General features: G+C 37.1%; 1 protein-coding gene across 1 annotated transcript in view; it reads right to left on the bottom strand.

Moving 5' to 3' along the window:
- Positions 1-24,938, bottom strand: part of LOC120535840 (serine/threonine-protein kinase SIK2-like) — an 88,698-nt gene that overhangs the window by 60,615 nt on the left and 3,145 nt on the right. The window contains exons 2-3 of the mRNA XM_039763951.1: positions 17,832-17,948; positions 8,248-8,311 (exon numbers count right to left, since the gene is read on the bottom strand). Coding sequence (XP_039619885.1) covers positions 8,248-8,311; positions 17,832-17,948 — 181 coding nt within the window. The remainder of the gene's footprint in view (positions 1-8,247; positions 8,312-17,831; positions 17,949-24,938) is intronic.

Raw genomic sequence — 24,938 nt, 5'->3', positions numbered from 1 at the left:
TTCGCTAAAGTTTGCAGGACTGGGAAAGGTAAACCCATGCATGCAGTGTGTGATGTCTCAGATAAAGAGGAAGACGAGCTGTTTATTGATGCAGTAAGAAAGGAACAACCCTCTGAAGCTGAACAAGCCTTTGTAGACATATCAATAGGAAAGCAAGGTGTAAAGCTTAAGTTTAAATTAAGTTCATAGACACGCTGCCGCTAAATATTCGCAGGCAAATCCACAACTTAATACCGGGAATGCCTGTTAAACATTTTAGATTCACGAGTACCGATTTGGGTAGTGAACACCTCAATGAATGAAACCTGTTATCTTTACAACGGTTGACAAACACAGAATGTAACTTAAACACAACACATCCTCCAAATACGAACCTGATTGAAAGAAATAATGATAATCAAATCCTTGATGACAGCAACACTCATAACAGTGACAAAACAATTACATTGACAATCATGTTATGTTATTTTTAAAATGTTTCCTTTTCTTTTTCATAACTTCTTTAACACACTACTTCTCCGCTGCGAAGCGCGGATATTCTGCTAGTCCCTAATATATAACACACCAGTTGTCACAATGTTATAAAACAGCCCTAATTACATACTCATTTACTATACACACACAAGGAGAAAAAGTACTAGAAATCTTACTTTTTACTGCAAGTCTTGTACTTCAAAAGCAGCACATAATACAGTTGGTGACATGCTGTACTTACATAGGGGTCTGCCAAGGCCAGTATTTTGTGTTTACTATGGCACACTCTACCAAGTCAGCTTTTCCACAGGAATCAAACAGTTATTACTTGACCTCTCAATGCAGCAGAGATATACATGAGCTTTGTTACCCAAGTAATTAGGGGTCAGTGACCATACTAGGGTTTTACAAACACCACAATGGATAACACAATAACTTTCATTTTAACTTACTAATTTTATTAAGCACATAATGCTTTTCCTTTTTTGTTTTCCTTATACCACTCTAGTATAAAAGCTCAATGGACCCAATGTTAATTCGGCCTGCAATGGAAGGCAAGCAGCACAGATGAATAAAAACAAAGGTGTAGTAAAACACCAGAAGTGTAAGTTTATTTTCCAGATTTTAATAAGCTAAAAAATGCATATTTTGCAGGGTTTTGTCTGTGCCCTTGATTTCATCCAGAGTTACTATGTCAATTATTTTTCATACTTCTAAAGTTCCCTTGGTTCACAAAGGTGTCCCTCTCTCATCACAACGTATAATACATTTAATTAAATCAGCACACAATGCTTCAGAGTTTTGCAGTTTGAGTATTTGACTGGATCTCCTTCAAAGACCAACATCTTAAAATACCCCCAGAGTGAACAAACTACCAACCCTTCAAAGGACAATTCCTGCCTTCCTGCTATTGTTAGCAGTATCTCAAAACATGGGTAAGGAGATTTTTAAATGCACTGTATTACATACAGTACATTAAATGTACAACATATGTGTATGAAAAGTTAATACTTTATTAAAGTTCGTCACTTTCCAGGCTCTTGATATACTTCATTGACCTCTCCTAAAAACAATCTTACTGAATTCCAGCAACAGCAGGTATGAGAGACACTTTCCCCTACAGCAAGTTAAGAGATTTCATGAGGAATTTCAGCCTTTTCTCATCCATTACTCTTATGATGGTGTGACTCAGTTGAGCACTGACATCATGGGACAGAAGCATTAGTAGGGAATGCTTTTTCAAAAAGCCCTGTGGCTTCAGCTTTTCAGAGTTTAACTCCTGAGGCATAACACTTCTATCGTGGACATTTTGTAATTGTCTCTTTTCTATGCTTTAACCAGATATGATATGTGCACTAATTTCTGTTATTTTTTCTTTTCCATGTGCACTTGAGCATAAGTGACACTATCCTTGTAGGTAGTCATCTATGCTGTATTTGTTTGTCTTGCTGTGTGCTCGTGATGTGTAAGGCACTCCGGGCAAAAGTGTCTGCTAAATAAATGTAAACTCAGTATAAAAATGGCCTAACACGTATATCTAAACATGCCCCCATCTCTGATGATTCAGCGAGTGCAACCTAAACTTCCTTTTGAGCTAAAGTGACAATTGCCTCCTCTGACTACAAGCAAAAAGGGAGGAATTCCAGACACACTCGGCCTGCAGCAACACGTTCCCTTTCCAGACTCATTCCTTCCCAGTCGTCTGGCCTGTTTCCATTCAACCATCTCATGTTTTTGGCATCTGTTGGGGTCCCCAGAAGCAGTGAAGTCATCTCCACTGCCTGTTCCAGGGAAGAAGCACAGGATGTATTTACTGTATTGGTGCATGTAAACAGATGTGCAGCTTATAATGAACTCGCTAAAACTGGACATCATGATAATGATTCATAGCATTTTAAAGTTAGACAGGGCCACACATTCAATGTCATGGCATTACAGTATGATCACCTTCAGAAAGGCACCTGTAATACTCAAAGCACAAATTTTAAAAAACAAATTTACTGACAAATGAACTGAGACAAATTTTAGTGAATGCTTTTAAATTTTCCAGGCTACCAAACTTATTTTGTCCTGCTAGAAACAAACTTCTTGCTTTGTCAATGCTAAAAAATGCTTTATACAATGGTAACTGTACAATTCAAGCAGACTGAGCACATCTTACAAAGTAAAATACCTTTAAGGACAAGACCAAAATCTCTTATCTTTTGAAGGGAAATTAAAACAGCCCCTTTTCTCTGTGCACTCAGTTTCCAATTTTGTGGTTTTGTCAATAGTATGTCCAAGGCCACAGATACAACTCTGCATCATTTTAAGTTACATTTTATGATTATTTAACCAATAAATAAAAGGAATGTTATCCATTATGATAATATTAAACATACTCATTGCTCTAATACTGCTTTCTAGTGGTTCACCGATGCTGTATTTTTTGCATAGTTTTACGTTGTACCAAGTCCGAGGTCTCTCAAGTTTCTAAGGAGAGACTGCTATGTTGCCTAATGACTGTTTGAATCGTCAGGGTTACAGTAGTCCAGTCTAGTCCTGTTAAATGAGGCCAACTCTGGTAAACAGTGACAGGAGACAAAATGAACACTTAAACAGCTGCAATATTCTGTTTGTTTTAGGTAAGGGGCCTTTTAGCTGTCGCAATATGGACATGAAAACATAAAGATGTTCTATGCTAGATATGACTAGAGAGTATTTCATTATTCTAGGAAGGGTATAGCCAAGAGATAGATATTTAGGCATACACTGTTTAAGTCCTATGCCCCTTATAGAACATAGGACTTAACCTTGTATGAACAAATCAACACAGCTTTAGAACGATGGAATTCTCTCTGTAGACTTCATTGTGCATCTCATTAGAACTAATGGTTAGATTTCTTCAAGAAATACAACTTGCTGATGGTGTTTTGTTGAATAATCTGTATTCTAGCTATGCATAAATATTTCAGTCCAAAAAGTTATGCCAGTTTTTTTTTTTTTATCGTAAATAGGGGTGCAGTGGGAGATCTTGACACTCTGCATGTCCAAGCGGTTTACAATACAGTAATTACTTATCTCCCTCTACCACTAAAACAGTGCTTCTCAAATAGTGGGGCGCGCTTTGACCTTTGACCTCGGGGAACATGCTTTTTTATTTTTCTTTTAAATTTTTTTTTAATTTAGAATGCACTTTAAATCTTTTCTGTTACATTTAATAAAGCTATTCTTTGTTGTAAATTGGTCCATATTTCTTTCTTTTTTTATTCTCTTATACGTTAATAAGGATACAGTGTTATGCAGAGGTGTACTTATAACAATTTTATAGACAAATGATACTATTTATAGTCGCGCGGGGGGCGCAAGATGTTTTCTTCTTCCTAGGGGGGGCATGACAGAAAATAATTGAGAAGCACTGCACTAAAACAATCTAATTACTTTAATAATAAAATTATTGAATAATTTTGTTGTTATCCTGTCCACATTCTGGGTGTGGAGATTCATTTAATACGGTTCAAATAAGTGAAGGAAAGGAGGAAGAAACTATCTTCGAGAGGTCTGACTGTTCTTTCATGGGTGAAATTGTTGTTTTATAATACCTTCACAGAAGCATTTTAATGAACTGATTGCAGTCATACCAATCTGTCACTTATTTCTTGCTCTGTGACAAGAATTTACAGACATCCACTAAATAAAAACGGAAGCTAAACACATTCTTAAACTTGGTTCTCACTTTAACCCAGCACTAAATAACGGACTCAGTTTTCATCTCAGTCTCTTTCTTCTTAAATGGCAGCCAATGCTCTGATATTTCATTCTTCTCAAGTCCATTTATTTTTAACCCTACTCATTTCCCATTACTTTGTCTCATGTCTTTCTCTCCTCTATATATTCTATATAAGTGACTCATCTAATGAAGGCTCAACAGTCAAATTTCAAAATTTGTTTCAACATGTCAGCACAAATACTATTGGTGACATCCTCTATGGAGCATGTCCCCTGCTTTTCCATTTACCTGATAGACAGACAGAGACAGCATCACCAGGGATTACTGTAAACAAGAGGATTTACTAGAAGAAAAAAAAAACCCAGAGAGAAATGTAGTAAGGGACAATACCAAGATAGACCAAAGTTACCACGAAACCAAACACTAGGAAAAACCATAATTCAAAGCCAAGATCAGAAAAGGAACTTCAACTGAAATTGAGACCTAATATTTGGCCTAACTGTAAAGAAGGTAGGATCCTAGAGTATCTGCTTATAGGTTACCCAGATGGAGGATAACTAAACATGGCAGTGAATTTATAGTGGACTTGTGCTGATGTCAACAGAGTGCCAATCACAGTCATGCAACCAGTCTTGCACATTGCGCAAACAAAAAAGAAAGCCAAAACAAGTATTTCTTCACACCGATTAAATTGTTTCAGGTACTAGACTTTGATGTATATAAAAGCTGGAAAAAAAACCCATGTGCTAAGCAAATGAGGTCTGCCCATCCTGAAGGATTCAAAAACAAAAGATTGCAGAAAGCTTCACACACGTTAGAAATAACTCCCAAGATGTGTGCTATTGGTCTGTGTAGGAGTAGCTTACAGGCCCTACTTAACAATGTCTTCTTTAAAAAAAGAAAAAGCACTTAAGTGTCATAATGTCTAGTATATTATCATCACTCAAACCAACATTTGGCCCTTGATTATGGGAACAGAGAAGCAAGCACAAAAAACAAAAAATTTAAATATAGTATCTTATTGTGATCCATAGATATTTATTTAATAAAACCTTTTCATTCAACATTGTTATTCGTTTTTCATGGGATCTTCCTGAAACATTTCAAGGCAACATGGGTTTGAGACCATGTCCTGGCAAACTTTGTTTACAAGTTGTCATTATAAATTCAAAGTAACCAACAATAATCTAACATTATGCACCCAATATTATTTACTAATGTGGTGTGCACCATATGATCCACTAGACCAGGCCTATTTAAATGGCAGCCCATAGGCCACATGTAGCCTAGAAGCAACCTCTGAGAGCCCCAGCCCGGGCTCCCAACTGCCACTAAATTTCAACGAGAGGGTGGTTATAATTGTGCCAGAATAATGAAAGAAGGGCTGAATATGAAGCAACCAGTCATCAAAACAAAAGGTAGGCATGCAAAACATTTGCAATTCCTCTGCTCATTATATAGGTCCCCTGTTATGAAGATATCTTTGCCCTGTGAAATTCAATTGTCCCTTCCGATGTCACGCTGGCACACTGAGGTGCGATTGTCACTGATCTCCTTGTGTTTGCGCATCTTTGCATGCCATTTCTCTTTTGATTTAATGCATGTTCCATGCAAAAGGCCGGCCTATTCATCAGTAAATATATAAGCAATCAACTGCCCATTGTTTCATCATACATAGCGATGTGATGAAGTCTGCGTTTCAAGGTTGCAGGTGTATTACTGTCACTTTACTGGGCTTCTCTGTGATTGACAGCGGACAATAAACTTTGTTACAATGGTATTGAAAAATGCCACGATATGTTCTCTAACCAATAAATTCTTCAATGGGAGCTCATCAACAAAGAAACATGGAAAATGATTTAGTAAAAATAGTAATAATTATAATAACATTCATTACTTAACACCCAAGATCTCTGTACAAAGACATTTTAAAATAAATGTACTAATCCACTTTCATGCCATATGTGCAGCCATGTTCTTAAACATTTACTCAAGTAGTTTTTTCTGGTGAAAAAAATAATTCATGGGAAAGGCATTGTTGTGGAACTCAAATTTAACCTCTGTCATACAAGTGGTTAAAACCGTGTGAATGAAATAGTTTAAGTTCTATGAAAAAAAAATTCCTTGACTGTCACGACCACCCCTTTAAATTGGGGGAGGATCTCATATTTCAAAAGGGAAACAAATGTTATTGCTAATACTGTGCACTTTTTTGATTTCTATGCACTTTGAGATGTGCCTGGGTCAGATGTGAGCAAAATGTTAATTTTTTTAATTTCAAAAGTGGAAAAAAATATTTTGCAACTACCTCAGATTCTGTTCAGTTATAGCTTTTTTGTTATTTATTTTTTTTATATACATTTTTTCATAGCCATAGAATTACTAGACGCCACATGATCAGCTGCATCGTACATCAACGTCACCGTCATAAACTGCTGTTTGCTCCAAACCAGATCCCAGGGGATTACATTTCATAGGTAAGGCTGAACAATTGTTTTGGTTACATTTAGCCATTAGAAAATCCCATTTAATAATCTTAACTTTAGCTACGCCAGGCTAAGCTAGCAAAGCAATGCATTTATGTGCTCAAGTGAGCCTCCAAACAATGTTTTGGCTAAATGTATTTAGTCACTAACTATGTAGATTGTTGTTAGCTGTTAACATATCTCAAACTTTGAAGGTTTCCCAAAGAAATACACCTCAGGAAACAGTGGGAGGTAGCCCTTAGACGGGATTTTGAGAAAGCTATCCTGTGATGTGTGCCGTGCTAGTTTGGTAACAGATGCACCGACATTAAATGATTAAAGCTACCACTTGCTCACATTAAAAACAAAGGAGGTTTGATGATTCCTTCTGAGGGTACAGTCAAGGTGGTCAAAGTGGCTGAGCGTGTTATCCAACAGTCGACCTTAGGGCAGGCTGTCAGTGTATCTTTGAGCAATCAGTTTGTTCAGGCGGAGATGGGTTCAGATGATGTGTTTCTTCTCAAGGAGCACATTGAGGAAACACAGTCTGAAATTGACAACCATCATTTTATGCTCATGTCTTTAGTTGTGTCTGTCTCCCACAAACCAAGGCTGCACCATATTGCCAGACTGAATACTCTCCAATTACAGGATCTGAGTGAGCGAGAGGGAGTGTAAGTCTGTAGGAGATCAGTGAGGTAGTGGGGAGCAAGACTGTGGAGAGCTTTAAATGTTAAGAGCGGAATTTTGTATTGTATTCAGTAGTGAACAGGGAGCCAGTGAAGTTAAGAGAGAATAGGTGTAATATATTCAGTGGATTTAGAACAAGTTATTATCCTAGGAGCAGAATTTTGAAGTAGTTGTAAGCGGTGGATATGTTTCTGTGGGATGCCAGATAGAATAGCATTACAGTAATCTATACGTGAGGTGACTAGGGCATTATTATTATTACATTACATACTGTGTTGCGCAAGAACAGGACGAAGTCTAGAAATGTTTCAAGGGAGGAATTATTTAATAATAATAAATAATAATTTATTTTTATTATTATTTAATAATTGCCATTATTAGTGTATAAATGGATATAAATAATTGCATTTAAACGATTCGCAAAATCAGTTGTATGTAAACAATACTATTGCGCCCAGAAAATACAAACAACAGCCTTCTTAGTTTTTTTTTCCTTTCTTTCTCCATTGTTCACTTATCAATTATGGGGTAAACTGCAATACTGGCCATTTTATGTTTGTTTATCAGGAGAATGAGCTCCCTAGTGAAGGTATGAAACATTAAAGGACATGCAAAATACTAATAGAGGCAATGACAGTTACATAAACATATAAACAAAGTTATTGAAGCTCTTAATATTTCTAAACATATTTTTTGCATAGTTTAAATTTACCCACAATTAAGAATAAACAAATTACATTTTCTAGGTCCTAGAAAAAGTGCAAAAAGAAAAAAAATTAAATATAAAACTTATAAATCACACTTTCACCTTTACATACAGCTACACTAAAGCATGCCAACAATGACAGAGTTAGCCTATGGGCCATATGACTTTGAAAACACTAGAATATCAAGAAAACTGCTACTTACCAAAAATTTCCCCATTTTTAGCATATTCTGTGACAAGATACAGCATATTCTTGGTCTCCATTACCTGTTAAGAATATATATATAAATAAAAAAGTTAATATCCTTTTGTGAGATGAAATGAGAATCAAAGGACAACCATGCTTTCCACGTTACAGATCATTCAACTGAAGCACACAAAAACCAAACAACACATAGCTGGGTGTCCCAGTTGCATCAGCTCAGTTGAATTAACCACAACTTCAGAAAAAGCAGTGCTCCAAACCTGGGTGGGAGGCAGTGTGTATTTAGGCATAAGGTGGACTACTTGAGCTCCGGGTCAGGAAATGTTTTTGGCATGGCTCATCTTGAATGAGAGAAAGGGTTTAAGACTTAGAATGTAAAGAGTTTACAAATATCACTTATTTATTACTAGTCATTATTCCTTTAATGTGGGTAATGACATATTTCACATATTCTCCAACTCTGTGATGGCCTGTGCAATTTCCTATGCCGTGGGAAGTCTCAGCAGTATGTAGGTAAGTGGCCAGCATTAACCCCACCCTATCAGGCAAAGCAGCTATAGGAGCAGATAAGACAGTAAGAATTTCACTAGCAGCAGATATTCACTAAGCAAGTTTTATTCATTTATTTATTTTAGATTGAACAGTTCTTAGCGGTCCAGAGGTAGAACAGTTACTGTAAGTGGGTAACAGTACAAGGGTTCATTATTATGAGGGAATACAAACCGTGTGAGTGGAGAGCTTTTATGTAAGGAATAACAGGAGCTCAAAGTTAGAAAAACAGACAGAGAAAAGTAAAGTTAACTACACAGCAGGACAAACAGCAGGCAGCTGAGAGGGAGAATAGTACAGGAGCTTAAGTGGACAGAAGGTTTATAATAGGTACAATAGCTGTAGCAGTTTAATAATCTATGTTCTTCGGCTAAAATTTTTTAGTTTTAGCATTTAAGTTAAATCATTTAAATTTCAATTACAAAAAAGAAAAAAAAAGTTAAGGCAGTTTTAGTATTCCTAAAACACATTTTAATAAAGAGGCAAGTGCAATGCAAGTTCTGCTGGATGTTGGACTTTTTAGATGATGACAGTTTTCTATGAGGGCTACATCTACAGGAGATGCCAGCTGATCCAGCACCTCAAGCTCAGGGTCACTGAACTGGAGGAGTTGGCTGGCCTACGTTGTAGTAGAGAATTGGCGGACCTGGCACTGGTGTCCTTTAGAGAGATAGTGTACACCCCTAAGGTGGCGTGGGTGAAGATTCCAGACCAGACACGTAGAGATAGGTGGGTCACAGTCACAAGGTGTAAGATAAAGGGTGCACACTGTCTGGAGGCATCAACCCCAGAATTAGAATTGTCAAACTGCTATCAGGTCTCTATGAAGCTGAAGGGTGTCTCTGATGATTCTGAGGTGGTAGGCAGGGAACCAACAGGCCACCTTAAAACCAGTTCCAAGAAAAAGAGAGGTAGTGATAGTGGAGACTTAATCATTAGGGGGAATGAAATGCAGATTTGCTCCAGAGACAGAGTGTCTTGCATGGTATGTCGCCTTCTGGGTGCACAGGTGGAGGATTTCCCTGGAAGGGTGGATGGGCTCTTGGCCAGCCTGGGGAGAATCCAGTTTCATTGTCCATGTTTGAACAAATGATGTATATAAGGGAAGTATGTCTGTTCTGCAATCTAAATTCAAAAAGTTAGGTGCCAGGCTGAGGAGCAGAACTGAACAGTTTTCTCTGAAGTTCACTATCTGCCATTCCAAAGTGAATTTTAGGGCATATGAACACATGAGAGCTACTAACATGCAGGAATTATAGGAGAAAGCAACACAAGGATATCATTAAAGTTGAGCAAATATTATTTATCTTGACCTTCAGAAAGCATTTGATGAGGTGCCAAATGAAAGGTTGGCATCAAACTAAAAGAAGTGGGAGTTCAGGGTGATGTTTTTAGATGGGTGCAGAATTGGCTCATACACAGAAAGCAGAGGGTGATGGTGCGAGGGACCATATCAGAATTGGCTGATGTTAAGAGTGGTGTCTCACAGGGGTCAGTGTTAGGGCAGCTGTTATATACAGTATATATATATATATATATATATATATAAGCAGAGTCGATGTATGTATGTGTGTATGTATGAATGTTTGTTTGTCCGCTATATAAATCTGTACCGTACATCCGATCGCCACCAAACTGGGCATGGGGCGCCTTTGTGACCAGGAGGAGGTCATGGGGTATGTTTGGTTGTGAAAAATGTTTGTGGTGAAGCGCAGGGCACCTTTTCACTGACACAACGTTTGGCACACCTCCCCATACTTATCATCGACAAGATGGCTGCACGTTGCAACAGCTATTCACGGCGGCGATATCTAGCAGCACATTTGGTCCTTGTGCGTCGCTCTTTACCCATGTTTCTTTAAATTGCCAAGAGATGGTGGAAGTGTCCAAGTATGAGCATGCCAACTCCTTTCATCGGGTGAAGGGGAACTGCCATATGGATGTAAAACGTGAACGACCCAGTGCGCGTGCCTGGCTTTCCATATTTGTGGTGCTATTTTCTCACTTTCCGCCTCACAGTACCATTTCACTGTTGCTCTTTCTGACTGACTAGTGCTATTTGTTTGCTTTCTGACGTATTGTAAATAAGGTACATTCATCTCACTGTGGTGCTTATTCCGTACGTAATACCATTTAACACATTATAATTGTCCTGCTTTTCACTAAAATACACATGCCACTGAAAAAATGACATAGAATTGGAAGGTCCATTTCAGATGCCAGAAGGATGTCTATTTCAAGGGCGTCTGAAACGCCACAGCAGACAAAATCCATAGTGGAAGAACTTACAATAAAATGTGAATCAGAAAACTGTTTGTTCTATTTCTATGTTCTGTTTCTGTCATTTGAGAAATTCACCAGTTATAGATTCCCAGGCAACGCCGGGTACTCCTGCTAGTGTGTGTATATATATATTAGGGCTGTGCGATATGACCAAAATCTCATATCCCGATATTTCATTTCATATCCCGATATCACGATATAGTACATTTTCTTTGTATTCAGTGAATAGTTTATATAATCACAACTCCTTTTTTTTTCATTTAAATTAAAAAAATCAAAATTGAGAAGTACTCAACTTGTAATTATTTCTGTTCTTTTATTTAGAACATTTGAGCAAATGTTTGACTTAGAATGTAAACATAAAATGTTAATGTATCAAATATAAAACACTTTTCAAAAACAAATTACTAAAGGCCCAATATAAAATACTGCTATATAAAATGCCTGACATAAACAAAATGTGAACTGTAGCAGCAATAACTCTCACAACATATATTAAATATAAAAGGATCAAAGCACTAACAACTAAACTATATAAGGTCAATAAACCCTTTAAACAAAATAAATACAAGTCTAACATTAACTGTCAAAACCAAATGCAAACATTGTACTTCAAACTGTAGCAGCAATAAGGCTTACGACAAAAATATATTAAATATATAGTATTAAATATAATATTTTTTAGGCTACATTCTAGTAAAATGTTAATTTGCACATCGTAGTGTGGCAAATCTCCGTTAATGAGTTACAGCTGATCACCCCGTGCGTGGGACTGGACGGCTAGCGTGTTGATGCCGTCTAGCCCCAAGCACGGGGCGATCCGCGGTAACTCGTTAACAGAGATTTGCCGTGTTAATGCAGTTGTGGCGTAAACGTAATTTTAACAAGATTAACGCTGACAGCAAACGCTGCAGGGAAAATTATGCCTTAAGCAAATTGTTTTGGTAGCAATTAATCTTCCAAGCTTTTAACATGCTCGTTTAAATAGTACCTTTACAACTGTAATATCCTACGTGGCCTGCCTCTCAGTTGTAAACTCTCTGCATGCTCGCTCACGTGCTTTTTGCGGAGGTGGTAGAAGAGGTTTGTCGTGTTGGAGTCTGTGGTAGCGATCGGTTTGCAGCATAATTTGCACAGTACCGTTTTCTGGTCCGTGTCAGACTCTTCAAATCCAAACCATCTCCATACTACAGAGGTAGCCCCTCGTTTAGGAACAAGGTCCTTCTGTGTGGAGCTACCTGGTGTTGCCTCGTCTTCATCAGCCATGCTAGTGTGTCTGCATCCACGTGGTGGCCATCAAAACAATGAAAAAAATATTGCCATAAACAGTTTATTTTGCGACACCACGAAACAAACGATAGCGTAATGTGCAGCGATAGATGTTTTCATATTGTCATCCGATATATATCGTTATATCGAACAGCCCTAATATATATATATATTTTGGAATCCATTAATTCATTACAGAAGGACTTGGACAGCATTCAGGCTTGGGCAGATTTGTGACAGATGAAATTTAATGTCTGTAAATGTAAAGTATTATACGTAGGAAGTAAAAATGTTAAGTTTGAATACACAATGGGAGGTATGAAAATTGAGAGTACACCTTGTGAGAAGGATTTAGGAGTCATAGTGGGCTTCACACTCTCAACTTCCTGACAGTTTTCAGAAGCCGTTAAGAAGGCAATCATGATGTTAGGTTGTATAGCAGGATGTGTGGAGTACAAGTCCAGGGAGGTTATGCTCAAGCTTTATAATGCAATGGTGAGGCATCATCTGGAGTACAGTGTACTGTTTTGGTCTCCAGGCTACATAAAGGACATAGCAACACTAGAAAAGGTCCAGACGACAGCAGCTAGACTGATTCAAGGGGTACAGGGGATGAACTATAAAGAAAGATGAAAAGAACTGAGCCTTTTCAGCTTAAGCAAAAGAAGATTAAGAGGTGACATGATTGAAGTGTTTAAAATTATGAAGGAATTAGTACAGTGGATTGAGAATTTTATTTTAAAAGGAGGTCATCAAGAAAACAGGGAGACAGTTGGAAACTTGTTAAGGGTAAATTTCACACAAAAATTAGGAGGTTTTTCTTTACACAGTGAATGACAGGCACATGGAATAAGCTACCAAGTAGTGTAGTTGACACTAAGACTTTAGGAACTTTCAAAACAAGACAATGTTTTTTTGAAGAAGGTAGTGTACAGGATTGGTGAGCTCCATTGGGGTGATCGGACTGTTTTCGTCTAGATTGTTCTAATCATTTCAAGAGAGGCCCAACAAAATAATTAAAAGGGCAGGCTCAGTTAATGTTCACACTCTGGACCAACTGGAGATCATAGCAAAGGACAGAATTATGAACAACAGCATACATACTCTCTCTCTGACACACTAGCAGAGAATGCTTTCAGCGAACAGATTATTCAGCAGAAGTGTATCAGGAAAATGTACTGATGCTCCTTTATGCCAATGGCAAAAAAACAGCACAATGCCTCATTGTAACAGTAACTCCCAATTCAGAAGTTTTCTCTCTTTTTAATTTCCTTGGTTTTAAGTAATTCTGTTGTGTGTTCAGACCATATTGTGTGTGGGTTTATTTATTTAATGAGCTTCTGCAAAAATCCAAATTTCCCAAGGGGACAATTCTTCTTCACATCTTTTATTAAAAAAAAACCTGCATTTGGCCAATGCATAGCTGCCCAGAAAAACCCATGCAGACACTGGGAATGCATGTAAATAACAGCCATGCAGGGTGTGGGTTGTGACTTCAGGATTCTGGAGCAGAGATAACCGTACAATGTGTCACTTTAAAGAATGTTTTTTTGTTTATTTTTGAACTTAAATGTATTATGGCTGCCCACACTTCCTCTGGCACAATGAACCGACTCCCCTAATGCAATAAATAACATTTCAGTACTAGCAGGAGAAAGTAAATCCCCAAAACAGGAAAATGGTAGTTGGAGGTGTTGGAACAGCATCACTCCCAACAGTACTTTTTGTTAAGTTATTTCTGGGCTAATCCACCTCGTGCCAAGCACACATATTCAAGATGCATTTTCCCCACTGTGGTTTTGCAAGAGTCATCTCATTTCCCGTGCAATGATAAGGGCAGGAAGACAATGGCAACAACAGTGCAATTATGGCACATAGGCACAAAGCCTAGCTGAAGGGAGTGAATTACTAATTCGGGATCCAATGTGGTAGCATCTCCAAAAATAGAATCCATTTAAGCTGTTTTTATGTGGGCTCTTCCTGCTGCACGTACTGCATAACCTTCGCTTAGTCCACAACAGGATGGCACATTTTATGTTGATGGGAAAATTACTTTTTTTTTAGCAAATAACTTTGGACAGTGAACATTCTATACCTTATCAGCTATCCAACCCACAGTAGGTCAAATGACAGCAAGCAGCACCCAACCAAGAAAGAGTTAAACAATTAAACTTTCTTCCCTTAGCTTATATACCTAGTCCATTAACTTAGCTTCAATTTAGACTCATCTGGGCAGTCTCCTCTCATCAAGTGACTCATTTAAAAATAAATTTTATTATGAAGGGCTCATCATTATTTAAATTTCAAGGTTCTCCATTTAACATATGTATCATTCAAATTAATGGTTAAAACATTCTAGTATGTATTTATCTTTCTTTGGCGGCAATAAGAAGAAAAATAAAATTAGCAGATAGACTGCTAGTACATGTGGCCTGATACAAAATCACTGCTTCTTTCACCTTGGTAAATGTGTAAAGGTACATGTGAGATTAAGAGAAAAAAATGGTCTAAGGTATCTTTCTTGCTTATAACCAATTCATATTGGAATATTAAGAGACTGTGATGGAGATTGCCACACTAAATCATTCAAGCTCACAGCCCACTTCAACAAAATAGTCTACAAAGCATGGAGTGATCCCTCTGTAAATTGGATTCCTAAGATTTCTTTCCAAAATTTCATCTAAATCCACAATTGTGAGAACCAAGGCAGACAGCAAATTTAGCTGGCTAGTATGTGCAACCCTGTCACAACCAGACAGTGGAGGAGGGGTCAGAGTAGCAGGAAAACAGGAAATGAGGGAACAAGTGTTTATTTGTATAAATGCTAGTTCCATATTTTGCTTGTTTAATAGTCTCTTACTTGTATTTTTAAAAACTTAATCAAAGCAGTATGTTATGTATATGAATGTCATATTGTACATTTAATATTTTCAGACCTTTATGACAAGTCTTGTCAATAATGTATTTTTGAAGGCAAGAATATTTTAAAATTTGATGTAATCACTATCCTAGAGTAAAAACACAACTATAAAAAGGACAGAATAATAGATTTTTATTTTTCGTACAAAGACTGGTCACCATGAGAGAGAATACACGGTTAAAACAGTTTAGTCTTGTTTTTTTATGCCTCAGTTTGTGTGGAATTTGTATATGCCACACTCTGCCACCATGAAAAATGGTGGTCTTGGAAGCTTATTATCTCCCCCCCCCCATATTGACTCACCTTCACATAACCACTCCCCCACCCCCGAAACTACTGTACAATTATGTAGCAAGCAGTGCTGTAATAATGGGTGCACAGGATTACACCCCTCTCCAGAACACAGGAATTAATGATGTCATACAACCTTGGAATTGTAGACAAAGTTAAAAAGGCCCCCCATCATGCTTGAATTAGACCAACAGGACTTCAAGTTCAAGATACAAACTAAAACAGTGTCTACACTGGAAGTTGTGAGCTTTTTAGTACTTCCTGCCCTGCAAAATAAAATGACCTGACTGAAGGGGCTCTGATACAATGTGTCTATCAAACCTCAGGGGTTTATATTTTGGGGAGGAACAGAACAAAACAAAAAATAAATGGCATCCATCCATTTTTTGAAATAGTTTTTCCACTGCAGAGGTGTGGAAGATAGAATTAAAAATTATTTTCAGGGTTTCTAACAAACTAAGCACTGCATCTATGGACATTGCTACAAGCATTACTTACAGTACACTATTTAGGTTTAGGTAGTCTTTATTGTCCCAGAGAGAAATGTGTTTACAGCAGGAAAGTACAAAAACTGAAGACATTGTTACAGAGATCCAATATATAAACAGAGACACATTTGACAACCAAAGTTATTACATGAACACATACTCAAGATCAATGCAAAGAAGAATAAATTACTTTAAACAGTACAGAAATAATAAAGAATTTAACATTTAACAGCGTCCCTACAAGTAACAGAATTTAAAATGCTTATAGCTCTATGAATAAAAGAGTTCTAAAATCTGTTGCTCTTTCCCTTTGGAAACCTAAATCTGCAGCCTAATGGCAAAAGCTGGAATTTAGAGCAAAGAGGATGGCTACTGTCTGACAGAACTGAGTTGGCTTTCTTTCTAACCTGTTTGCAATATATTTCAGTGATAGGGGTCTGCTATGAACCAATAGTTTTACTACAAATGTGTATTATTTTGTTAAGATGATGTTCTTATTGCGGAGGTTTACAAACCAAAATATAAAAGGAAATACAACAATGTATTAAATAAAGGACTTATTAAAAAATATACATTTACAAATAACAAGCTGCTTTAAATGTGGGGAGGTGTGCAAAGCATTACGTTAAATATCTGCATCTCTTTCACCACTGAACCTGCCATTTACACCCTGAGCAGCTGTATTATTTAAATATCTTGCTTTAAAGCCTAGCAATAGATTGCAAGAGCGGAATAAAAGAGCCGTGGACACCTTTCTCAAACTACTTGTGAAACAAAGAGCCATAAAATGCATTCTATTTTAAAATTCTACAATGAAAAGCAAAACTGAAGACATAAAAGCAAATGTCTCTGGTCTGCTATGGGTTTGATATGGTCCAAAGAAAAATATTATAATGATGCATTTCAATGTATTGCACTAATGATAACTTTATCTCATTCAGAATTAAGACTATTGATTCTCTTAGGGCAATGAAGAATTTACAGAATCTGAAAAAAAGACAATAATAATTTACATTTACTTATTATCCAAGGTGACTTACAACATTTATGATGCAATTGGTTACATTTCTTTTGGCTTTCCAATTTAAGCAGAGGCAGGTCAAGTGAGTTGCTCAGGGTCACAGCGTCAGTAGAGGGATTTGAGCCCACAGCCTCAGGGCTCGAAGTCCAAAGCCTTAACCATCACACCACATTGCCTATAAACCTTATTTTCATAGTTAATTTCATAATTAATGTGGGTTAATTTTATATAGTACAGTCAAAAGGTTAAAAAAATGGAAATTGATTTTTTTGCTTTTTTAAACATACGTAAACAAGGTTATCCTTTTTAATTTACAAATTTTTTCAAAAGGTATGAATACTCATTTTAATTACTTTTAAATCATCCTATTTATTATGATACACCTCAAAAATCATACCAAGTTAAAAATACACATCATTTTGTGAAATTTTGCCTTTGGGAAGATGAAATGAAATCTGTGACCATGGCTGCCATAGAGGAAACCACCATACAGGATAAACAGAAATTGCAAACTGTTGGAGGTGGTCTTCGGTGTTCAGATATAGCTGCTATAAAAAGCTTAAGATTTAGAAGCATAGGCAGGCAAGTAAGGAACAAAATGTAACAAAGCAGTAGATAAACAGGCTGGGGGTTTGGGATCAGGGACGTGTATCTACCGAGTATGCTCATTCAGGGAGTTAAACCACCAGACCTACTTTCTTAGCTCTATCACAAGACAGGACAGAAAAGTCTCAGGACTTTTTTCCAGAAAGTTTACTCACCTGGTAAAGTTTGATTATGTGAGGATGATCAAGCATTTTCATTATTTGGACTTCACGATATATCTTCTCCAGATTAACAGCATCCAGTTGTGACTTGTCAATGATTTTTATTGCCACCTGTACCCAAAGAAGAAAAAATAAATTATGAACATTCTGCATGATAAAAGGCTATTTTATCTCACACTCTGGGCTTTCATCTGAATTTTAAAATGAGTCTCATCAGTCCTGACTGACACAGTTTATGGCAAAAAGGAACCAGATAATTACTTCCTTTCTGTTGAGTTACGGCCACCATCTTGGAGGTTACCAGGAAACGTAAACTCAAGCTGATATGCACAAACATACAAGCACTTCATCAATATCATGGCAGTAAAGCAACCTGAGCAAATGGAGTAGCAAAGTCTAGAAACATTTAATTTAGTGTGGAATGGAGTAAGGAAAAATAAGATGGGACACTAGTCACCTTTAGCCTGGCGTACTGGAAACCTTTGACATGCCTACTGTTTGTTTATTTCACAAGAGCTTGGCAGCTTTTTTCAGAATGTCAGTGCCCAGCCAAGAGAAGGTCGATTTACTGAATCTGCCCCACACCTGGTGTGCCTGCCTGGCATACATTTTAAACTTCCTCTCGCCTCTCTTTGTGATGGAAAATACTATAGTCCTGCATGGACAATATAAATAAATTGTGGACCATGTGGTTGTCAAGAATCAGTAATACAATGGGAATAAATAAATAGGGTAGGCATAATCTAGAGAAATACAGCCCACTCCTCCATGTAAATATTTTAGTTGGTGGCATTTCTGAGGAAGAAAAGGGAAGAACATTTTTGGAAGGAACAAAATTTACTACCATCACAAAAATTTGCACCACATGCTCCAATGCAAAATGTGGTTGCCCATATAAATAGTACCAAGTAACACTACTAACACCAAGACACTAATAAACATAACCTTTTCATGATGCAGTACTATAACTCCCCTCTCTCTTGATGTGTACTGGTATAAATTTTTCAGTTAAATTCAATTCATTTCACACAAACTAAGATATGCTCACACTCAGTTGTCACAATGATACATTTATTTCCACTTATAGGTAGTGGGTTTTTAACCTGTATTAGGATCAAACAATTCTGGCACTCTGAGGCTGATAAGTAATAGACCTTACACACCCTACACAAATTTGATTTTGTCCAGGCAGGTGAAATTCACTCCACCCCCTCCTGATTACTAGTCAAATTCTTCTCTAGGTAAAGTTTGCTACTTCACTTCAATATACTGTACTGCGCAGCAATCCAGACAATCTGCTTAAGGGATGTCATCCCCATCTTAAAAATATACTTCAGCAACCATAACAGATCATATCAACAGCAAACAATATAGAAATTGAAATCTGCTATTTTGCAATAGCACATATTGTGGAGCTAAAAAACCAGGAGCCAAATATTTAAATTTTTTGCCACCGATGACGGTGCCTTAGATAAACTCCACTGAAGTTTTATTCAAAACTACCAACTTCTGTTTCCAAATTGCAAGAGGCCCATACTAAAGTGTGACAATAGCAGATCTAAACGAAACATGTTGGTCCTTTCATGTAGTATTCTTTGTGAAAAATTGTCACATGAAACCTACCAAAAAGAATGTTAACGCCAAACAAAACCTAATGGGGTAGAAAGGTCTACACATTAAAATTTCTTAGGGAAGAAAACTTTAAGCCCCCATCCCCCCAAAAAACACCTATCAATCAGTACTTAAATTGAATAAAAAGACAATTTTAAAGGTTGATAAGTTAAATTGTTTGTCTAGGAGAAAAGCCAAGTCAACCACAACCCACAGATCTCTCTCAAGAATCTGAGGCTTAGAGAAGCATAATTGGTCTTCTCTTGGTAAAGCAAACTGATGGTAGATGGTACCATCCCTAATCCTTACTACTGCTGCACATGATTTGGACCATACATGGACAGACCTTACATGCAGCTCTCACTTTAGCCACCTACTGTTTTCCACATTTTGCCCTGTAATACCACTGTGCTTTCTGGTGTTTATTCCAGCCTGTGTTTAAACTGGTGTCTCTTTGTGTCTGCAGTTGAACCCCCTAGTTTAATTGCACAGGTTTTTAGTTTTTTTACTTCAACATCTAAAATGCCGATATACAAATTATAAGCGAATTTTACTTTTTATGGAATTTAGCAAAGACTTTGAGTTTTATTCACAATAACTGATGCATTTTCAAGGGTTAATTAACACTGCCCTCTTATTTTTTCATATTGGCTGTTATTAATTTAACCACTTGAAGATGATCACAAACCTTTGACTGAACAGCTCCTCTTTAAGACTCATTGATGTCTCTTCTCTGTTAACTCTCATTTTGAGTTTGGGAAAGGTAATCACAATGCAGAGACTCTTATGTTTTGTATTAACCTTATGCAAAGATTTTTTGCTCTCTCAGATAATAAGCATAATATTTTCAAGCCTAGTTAAACCAGTTCAGGGTCACTTTGGGACAAAAGTCAGGCAAGAACCCTGGAAAAGGTGCTAGTCACTCACAGAGACTTGCTAATAGATTACTTATTTAATTCCGTTTAAATATCTTCCTTTACAATTGAGAATTAACAAACAGGAGAACAATGTGCCCTAAGAAGGAGCTGTTACTTTGCATTAATACAGATCTGTGTGCCTTTCATTGTGCTTGCTGCTATAATAAATGACAAGGCAATAGGAAGAATACAATAACATTAGGAAAACTTATCACTTCCTATAAAATACAAATAAACATCCATCTGCTAAAGTCCATTGCAAAGTCAGTTTAGAAACTTCTGTGTTGACATATTTAATACAGAAACAGCAAAGTAGCAAATAGGGATTTCAATTGCATATGGGACCTGGTTCCAATTAATAAATGGATTGGGAAGGTGGTCAAAAGACACAGCAGTAGTCCAGAACGAACTCTGCGGAACAAAAAAAGGACAGAAAAACTCAGATAAAACATTTAGATATCTCTGGTCTAATTGAATGACTGCCTCCTATATTCAAACAAAACTGCTTTTCTAAAGTGATTTGGGGGATGTGCAGAACGAAAATGTGCATTATCTATTGTGAAATAAGACCTGGGATGCTGGGAGAAAAAAAAAAAACGTTTCTTTCAAAAAGTAAGTTCTTTATATTTGTGGTAACCCATCAAAAACATCTAAGCAAAGTAAAATGTGAAGGCCAACAACTACAAAGGAGCAACATATAGAACGACAAGCTGTGGTAATATGAGCACCTCTGTGAGACACGGTGTCAAATTAACAGCTATGACATCAAAGGCACAGATTATACACCTTTTTGGGGAAGCAAGAGGATTATAATATAGGGTGCCTGAAGCCAAGAATGGTCAGATTCAAAAAGAATAAGCACGAAAGGTAAACCGACTATGTGTGCCTGCCAGCATCATTTCAAACACTTCTTCTATAAACAGGTCTGAGCATGCACATATGTCCTGTGTGAGGTTTTCCATTACTTAAATTTACCACCAGGATACACTTTATTATACGATAACAGTTTTTTGTTAAAGAGAAAGATAAAGAGAGAGACAGAGAAAGAGAGAAAGGGCAGGCTTCCCAGTTATAATGACCCACTAAACTAAAATACAACTTGCATCACCAAGACAGCAAATCATAAACAAGATCCAATCCTGCTTCTGAATGGCCTTTAAATCGAATCCAGGCATGTGGATTCTAATGCATCATGAAAGAACAGTTCTAATCTCGATATACTATTAATTATATAGTGATCTTCCATGGGACATAGCAGCCATCTCCACCCTAAGAACAAGGAGAAGAATCATAAAGTAAAAAAGTCAATCAACAAGTTTCTTTGCGTCATCCTCCAATTAAAATAAAAAAGAAATAGTAAGCATTTAAAAGGAAACCTGTAGCCTACGCCTGGCAGCCAGGCTGTCACACCCTAATGGTTGCTGTCCAAGGATGCAGGTCTTTTTTGACTTCGAAATGATTAACAAGAGACAAGACACTGAAGTCATCACAAGGAATTAAAAAATAAATAAATAAATAAAACTCTGATGTCTACCACTATATCTGCAATTAGTCAGCAGTAAAATTTATATTGGGTTAGCATCGTGAAAGAAGAGAAGGATACAAGATGGAGGTGGCGACTTAAAGAGCACCATTCAAAATGGTAGAAGAAATGAAGGCTTCCAAATTAAGCAGTTCCTCCAAAAATTACTTATTTTGAGGGAACACTTTGCAGCAAGAATAAAACTAATATAGTAACCCAGTATTTGACTAAAGTATAATGTATAACCTGGAAAAGCTCTGAAAATTCTGACTAGTGTCCATGTAATAGTTTTACAACAAAACAATAGCATAATAAATCAGACAGCAGCACAACACATATTAGAGATGCAGCCTCCCACAATCCATACTTGGTATCTCACAGTGTACTTGCCTTGTAGCTCAAACACATGCTGTTAAGGTGAATGGGAATACTAAATTGATTTCACGTTATGTGTACATGTTAGCTTATTGACAACTCTTTCATTCAACCAATTACACGTCAAATCTTTCCTAATGACCACTTCAGCTAAACAAGCCCACTAACCAGAAGCATATTAATGCACTTCAGAACAGGTCATCCACCTGAAGATAAGCATATTTGGGCCTGGCCAGTACTTGAATGGGAGGCCATTTGGAAAAGCTTGAGTTGCTGCTGGAAGAAGTGTTGGTGAGGCCAGCAGGGGGAGCTTACCCTGTGGTCTTAATCCCAATGTCCCAGTGCAGTGATACAAAACCGAGGTCCTAACTCTTTGTGGTCATAAAAGATCCCTGTGCGTCATTTGTAAGAGCTGGGTGTATCCTGACGACCAGGCTAAATCGTCCTCCATGGCTTATCATTCTGGCCCCCTACCACCTAACAGTTAATGTGTGGTGAGCCAGTGTACTTCTAGTAGTTTGCAATGGTAATAACTGTGCCAGGTTTCACTGGAACTTAGTGATTTGTTTTTCAGTCAACTTGACAAACAAAGACATCACACCGAAGACGGTCAAAACCTGCAAATCTTACAAAAACACAATCAAAATTTTGGTCTTGTCATATTCCTTTTCCTATATATAACTACAATATACAGTATGCAAGAAAAAAAAAAAAACTTTCAGGAAAAGACTCACAAAAGGTAAGAGGTACACTCATTCTTCAACCAGCCAACAAACAAATTCATCCATCTATGCACTCACCTTCCAAGCCCACTTATCCAGGGAATATTCACTTTTATAGTAAGCAATATGATAAACACTTAAAAAAACAAGAAAGATGACAAGTTCAAAACTAAAAGCAACCAGAACACCAAACCTATACAATGATATCTAAACAACAGTCTAAATAATGCATTTCTTAAATTGTCCACAGCTTTTAAATTGATCCCACTTTTACCTAAGAAAGTAACAAAAATTGAATTATTCCTTTATATTTTTTATTGTTGCTCAGACAACAAACATAAGTAGAAAATTGAATATGTTAAATACATATTATACATCAAATAAAACTTTAATTCTGAATGTTAGATACTCCAGCTCCGACTTTCCCCAGAGAATGGAAAGGGTCCTCCACAATGGGTGCTTTATGAATAGTTCAAGAAAGACAACTCCTTGAAAGCTGCCCTTTTAAACAGTCATATGGTCCATGACAGTCTCACAACTAGATTGACAGGATTTAAGAAGTTCTGCAACTCTGGAACAGCAAGAGGAAATTTGAAAATTCACATACTGTATTTTGCATTTATGATGAGCATGTGAAATACTTCTTCAAATGTACAGATAACCACAATACAAATATCTACATTTTCCCACACTTGCGAGGTGTGAAAAATATACAAAAACAAGTGAACATGCATGCCAAAAATCAGACATGTGCCAAGTGGCACACGTGGCTCTGGACCTCAAGCTGACAGAATTAATTTATTCACTCAGTTAAAGCCATTTACAGGACAGCTGTGGGTGTAAACACCAAACAAAAAGTCACCTTGCTGAGGCAATTATAATTGGATACGACAAAAGACGCAATGGCAGCTTTGCGAAGGCAACCGAGATATTCGTAAAACAAAACCCAGACTTAGATGAAAGTGTTCGCTGCATGGTCTGCTCCCCGTCTGTCAGCAATTAACTTATCTTCTGAGCAGGAAAAGATGTCCATGGCTCAGAAAACCGGTTCCTTTCACAGACACTCAATCAAGACCTTGGCTGGAAAATGTTCAATTAACATCGCTTATGTAAGGTGTCTGTTTTCCTTACAAGGAAACATACCATTTAATGCTAGCTTCAATAAGAAGTGAATAAACTGTCATATTTTAGCAGCTCTCAACACGGACCCTAAACCAAAGCACTTGAATCATCTTAAAAAAAAAAAAATCACCAATCTTACTGCTCACTACATAAAGAGATGACACATGGCTGCTACTTTGTTTCATCTACATCATGCATGTATAAATATTTTAAAAAGGTCTTTTTAGGTACTGTACAGTGCTTAGTGACATACTTCTTTTGTTCTTTCTTCTTATGTGAATGTGCTTCACATTCCTCAAAGTCACCTTGACACCTGCTGGCACCAGACAGAGTGCAAATGTTATTATCAGACACTAAATGTGACTCACTCTCACACATATCCTCTGTAATTTTTCACAGGATAAGCCATGTGCAGTGTCTGAATACTTACTGGGAGAATGACTGGCCTTGTTTCTATACAGTTTATATTCTACTGCATGGGTGTAATCATTAACTCTTATGCATTAACAGTTTGCCAACTTGATTCACTCAGGTTCTGTACCATGGCATCTGGTGCCACTACATTTTCTGTAATTTTGTCTCAGCTCAGGGTCCTGATAATATAGATGTAAAAGGCAGTAACAGAAACAAGAAGTGTAATAGCAAAAAGGAGACTAATTTAGACATAAAGAGGAAAACTGAGATATTACACGGTCTCCCTGCAACAAGACTTGTGTCTTTCTGTGTTATGGCAATAAATGCACCCCATTGTTATGCAAGGATTAACACCGTGATGTAAAAAGAAAGAGTATCTCTTGTGCATATATCCATTCACTTGTAATGTGTTTGCTGT

Source organism: Polypterus senegalus, chromosome 9 (assembly GCF_016835505.1).
Source record: "Polypterus senegalus isolate Bchr_013 chromosome 9, ASM1683550v1, whole genome shotgun sequence".
Taxonomy (NCBI): Eukaryota; Metazoa; Chordata; class Cladistia; order Polypteriformes; family Polypteridae; genus Polypterus; species Polypterus senegalus.
Note: the sequence above shows the minus strand (reverse complement) of the source record. Positions and strands in the feature narration are given on the sequence as shown.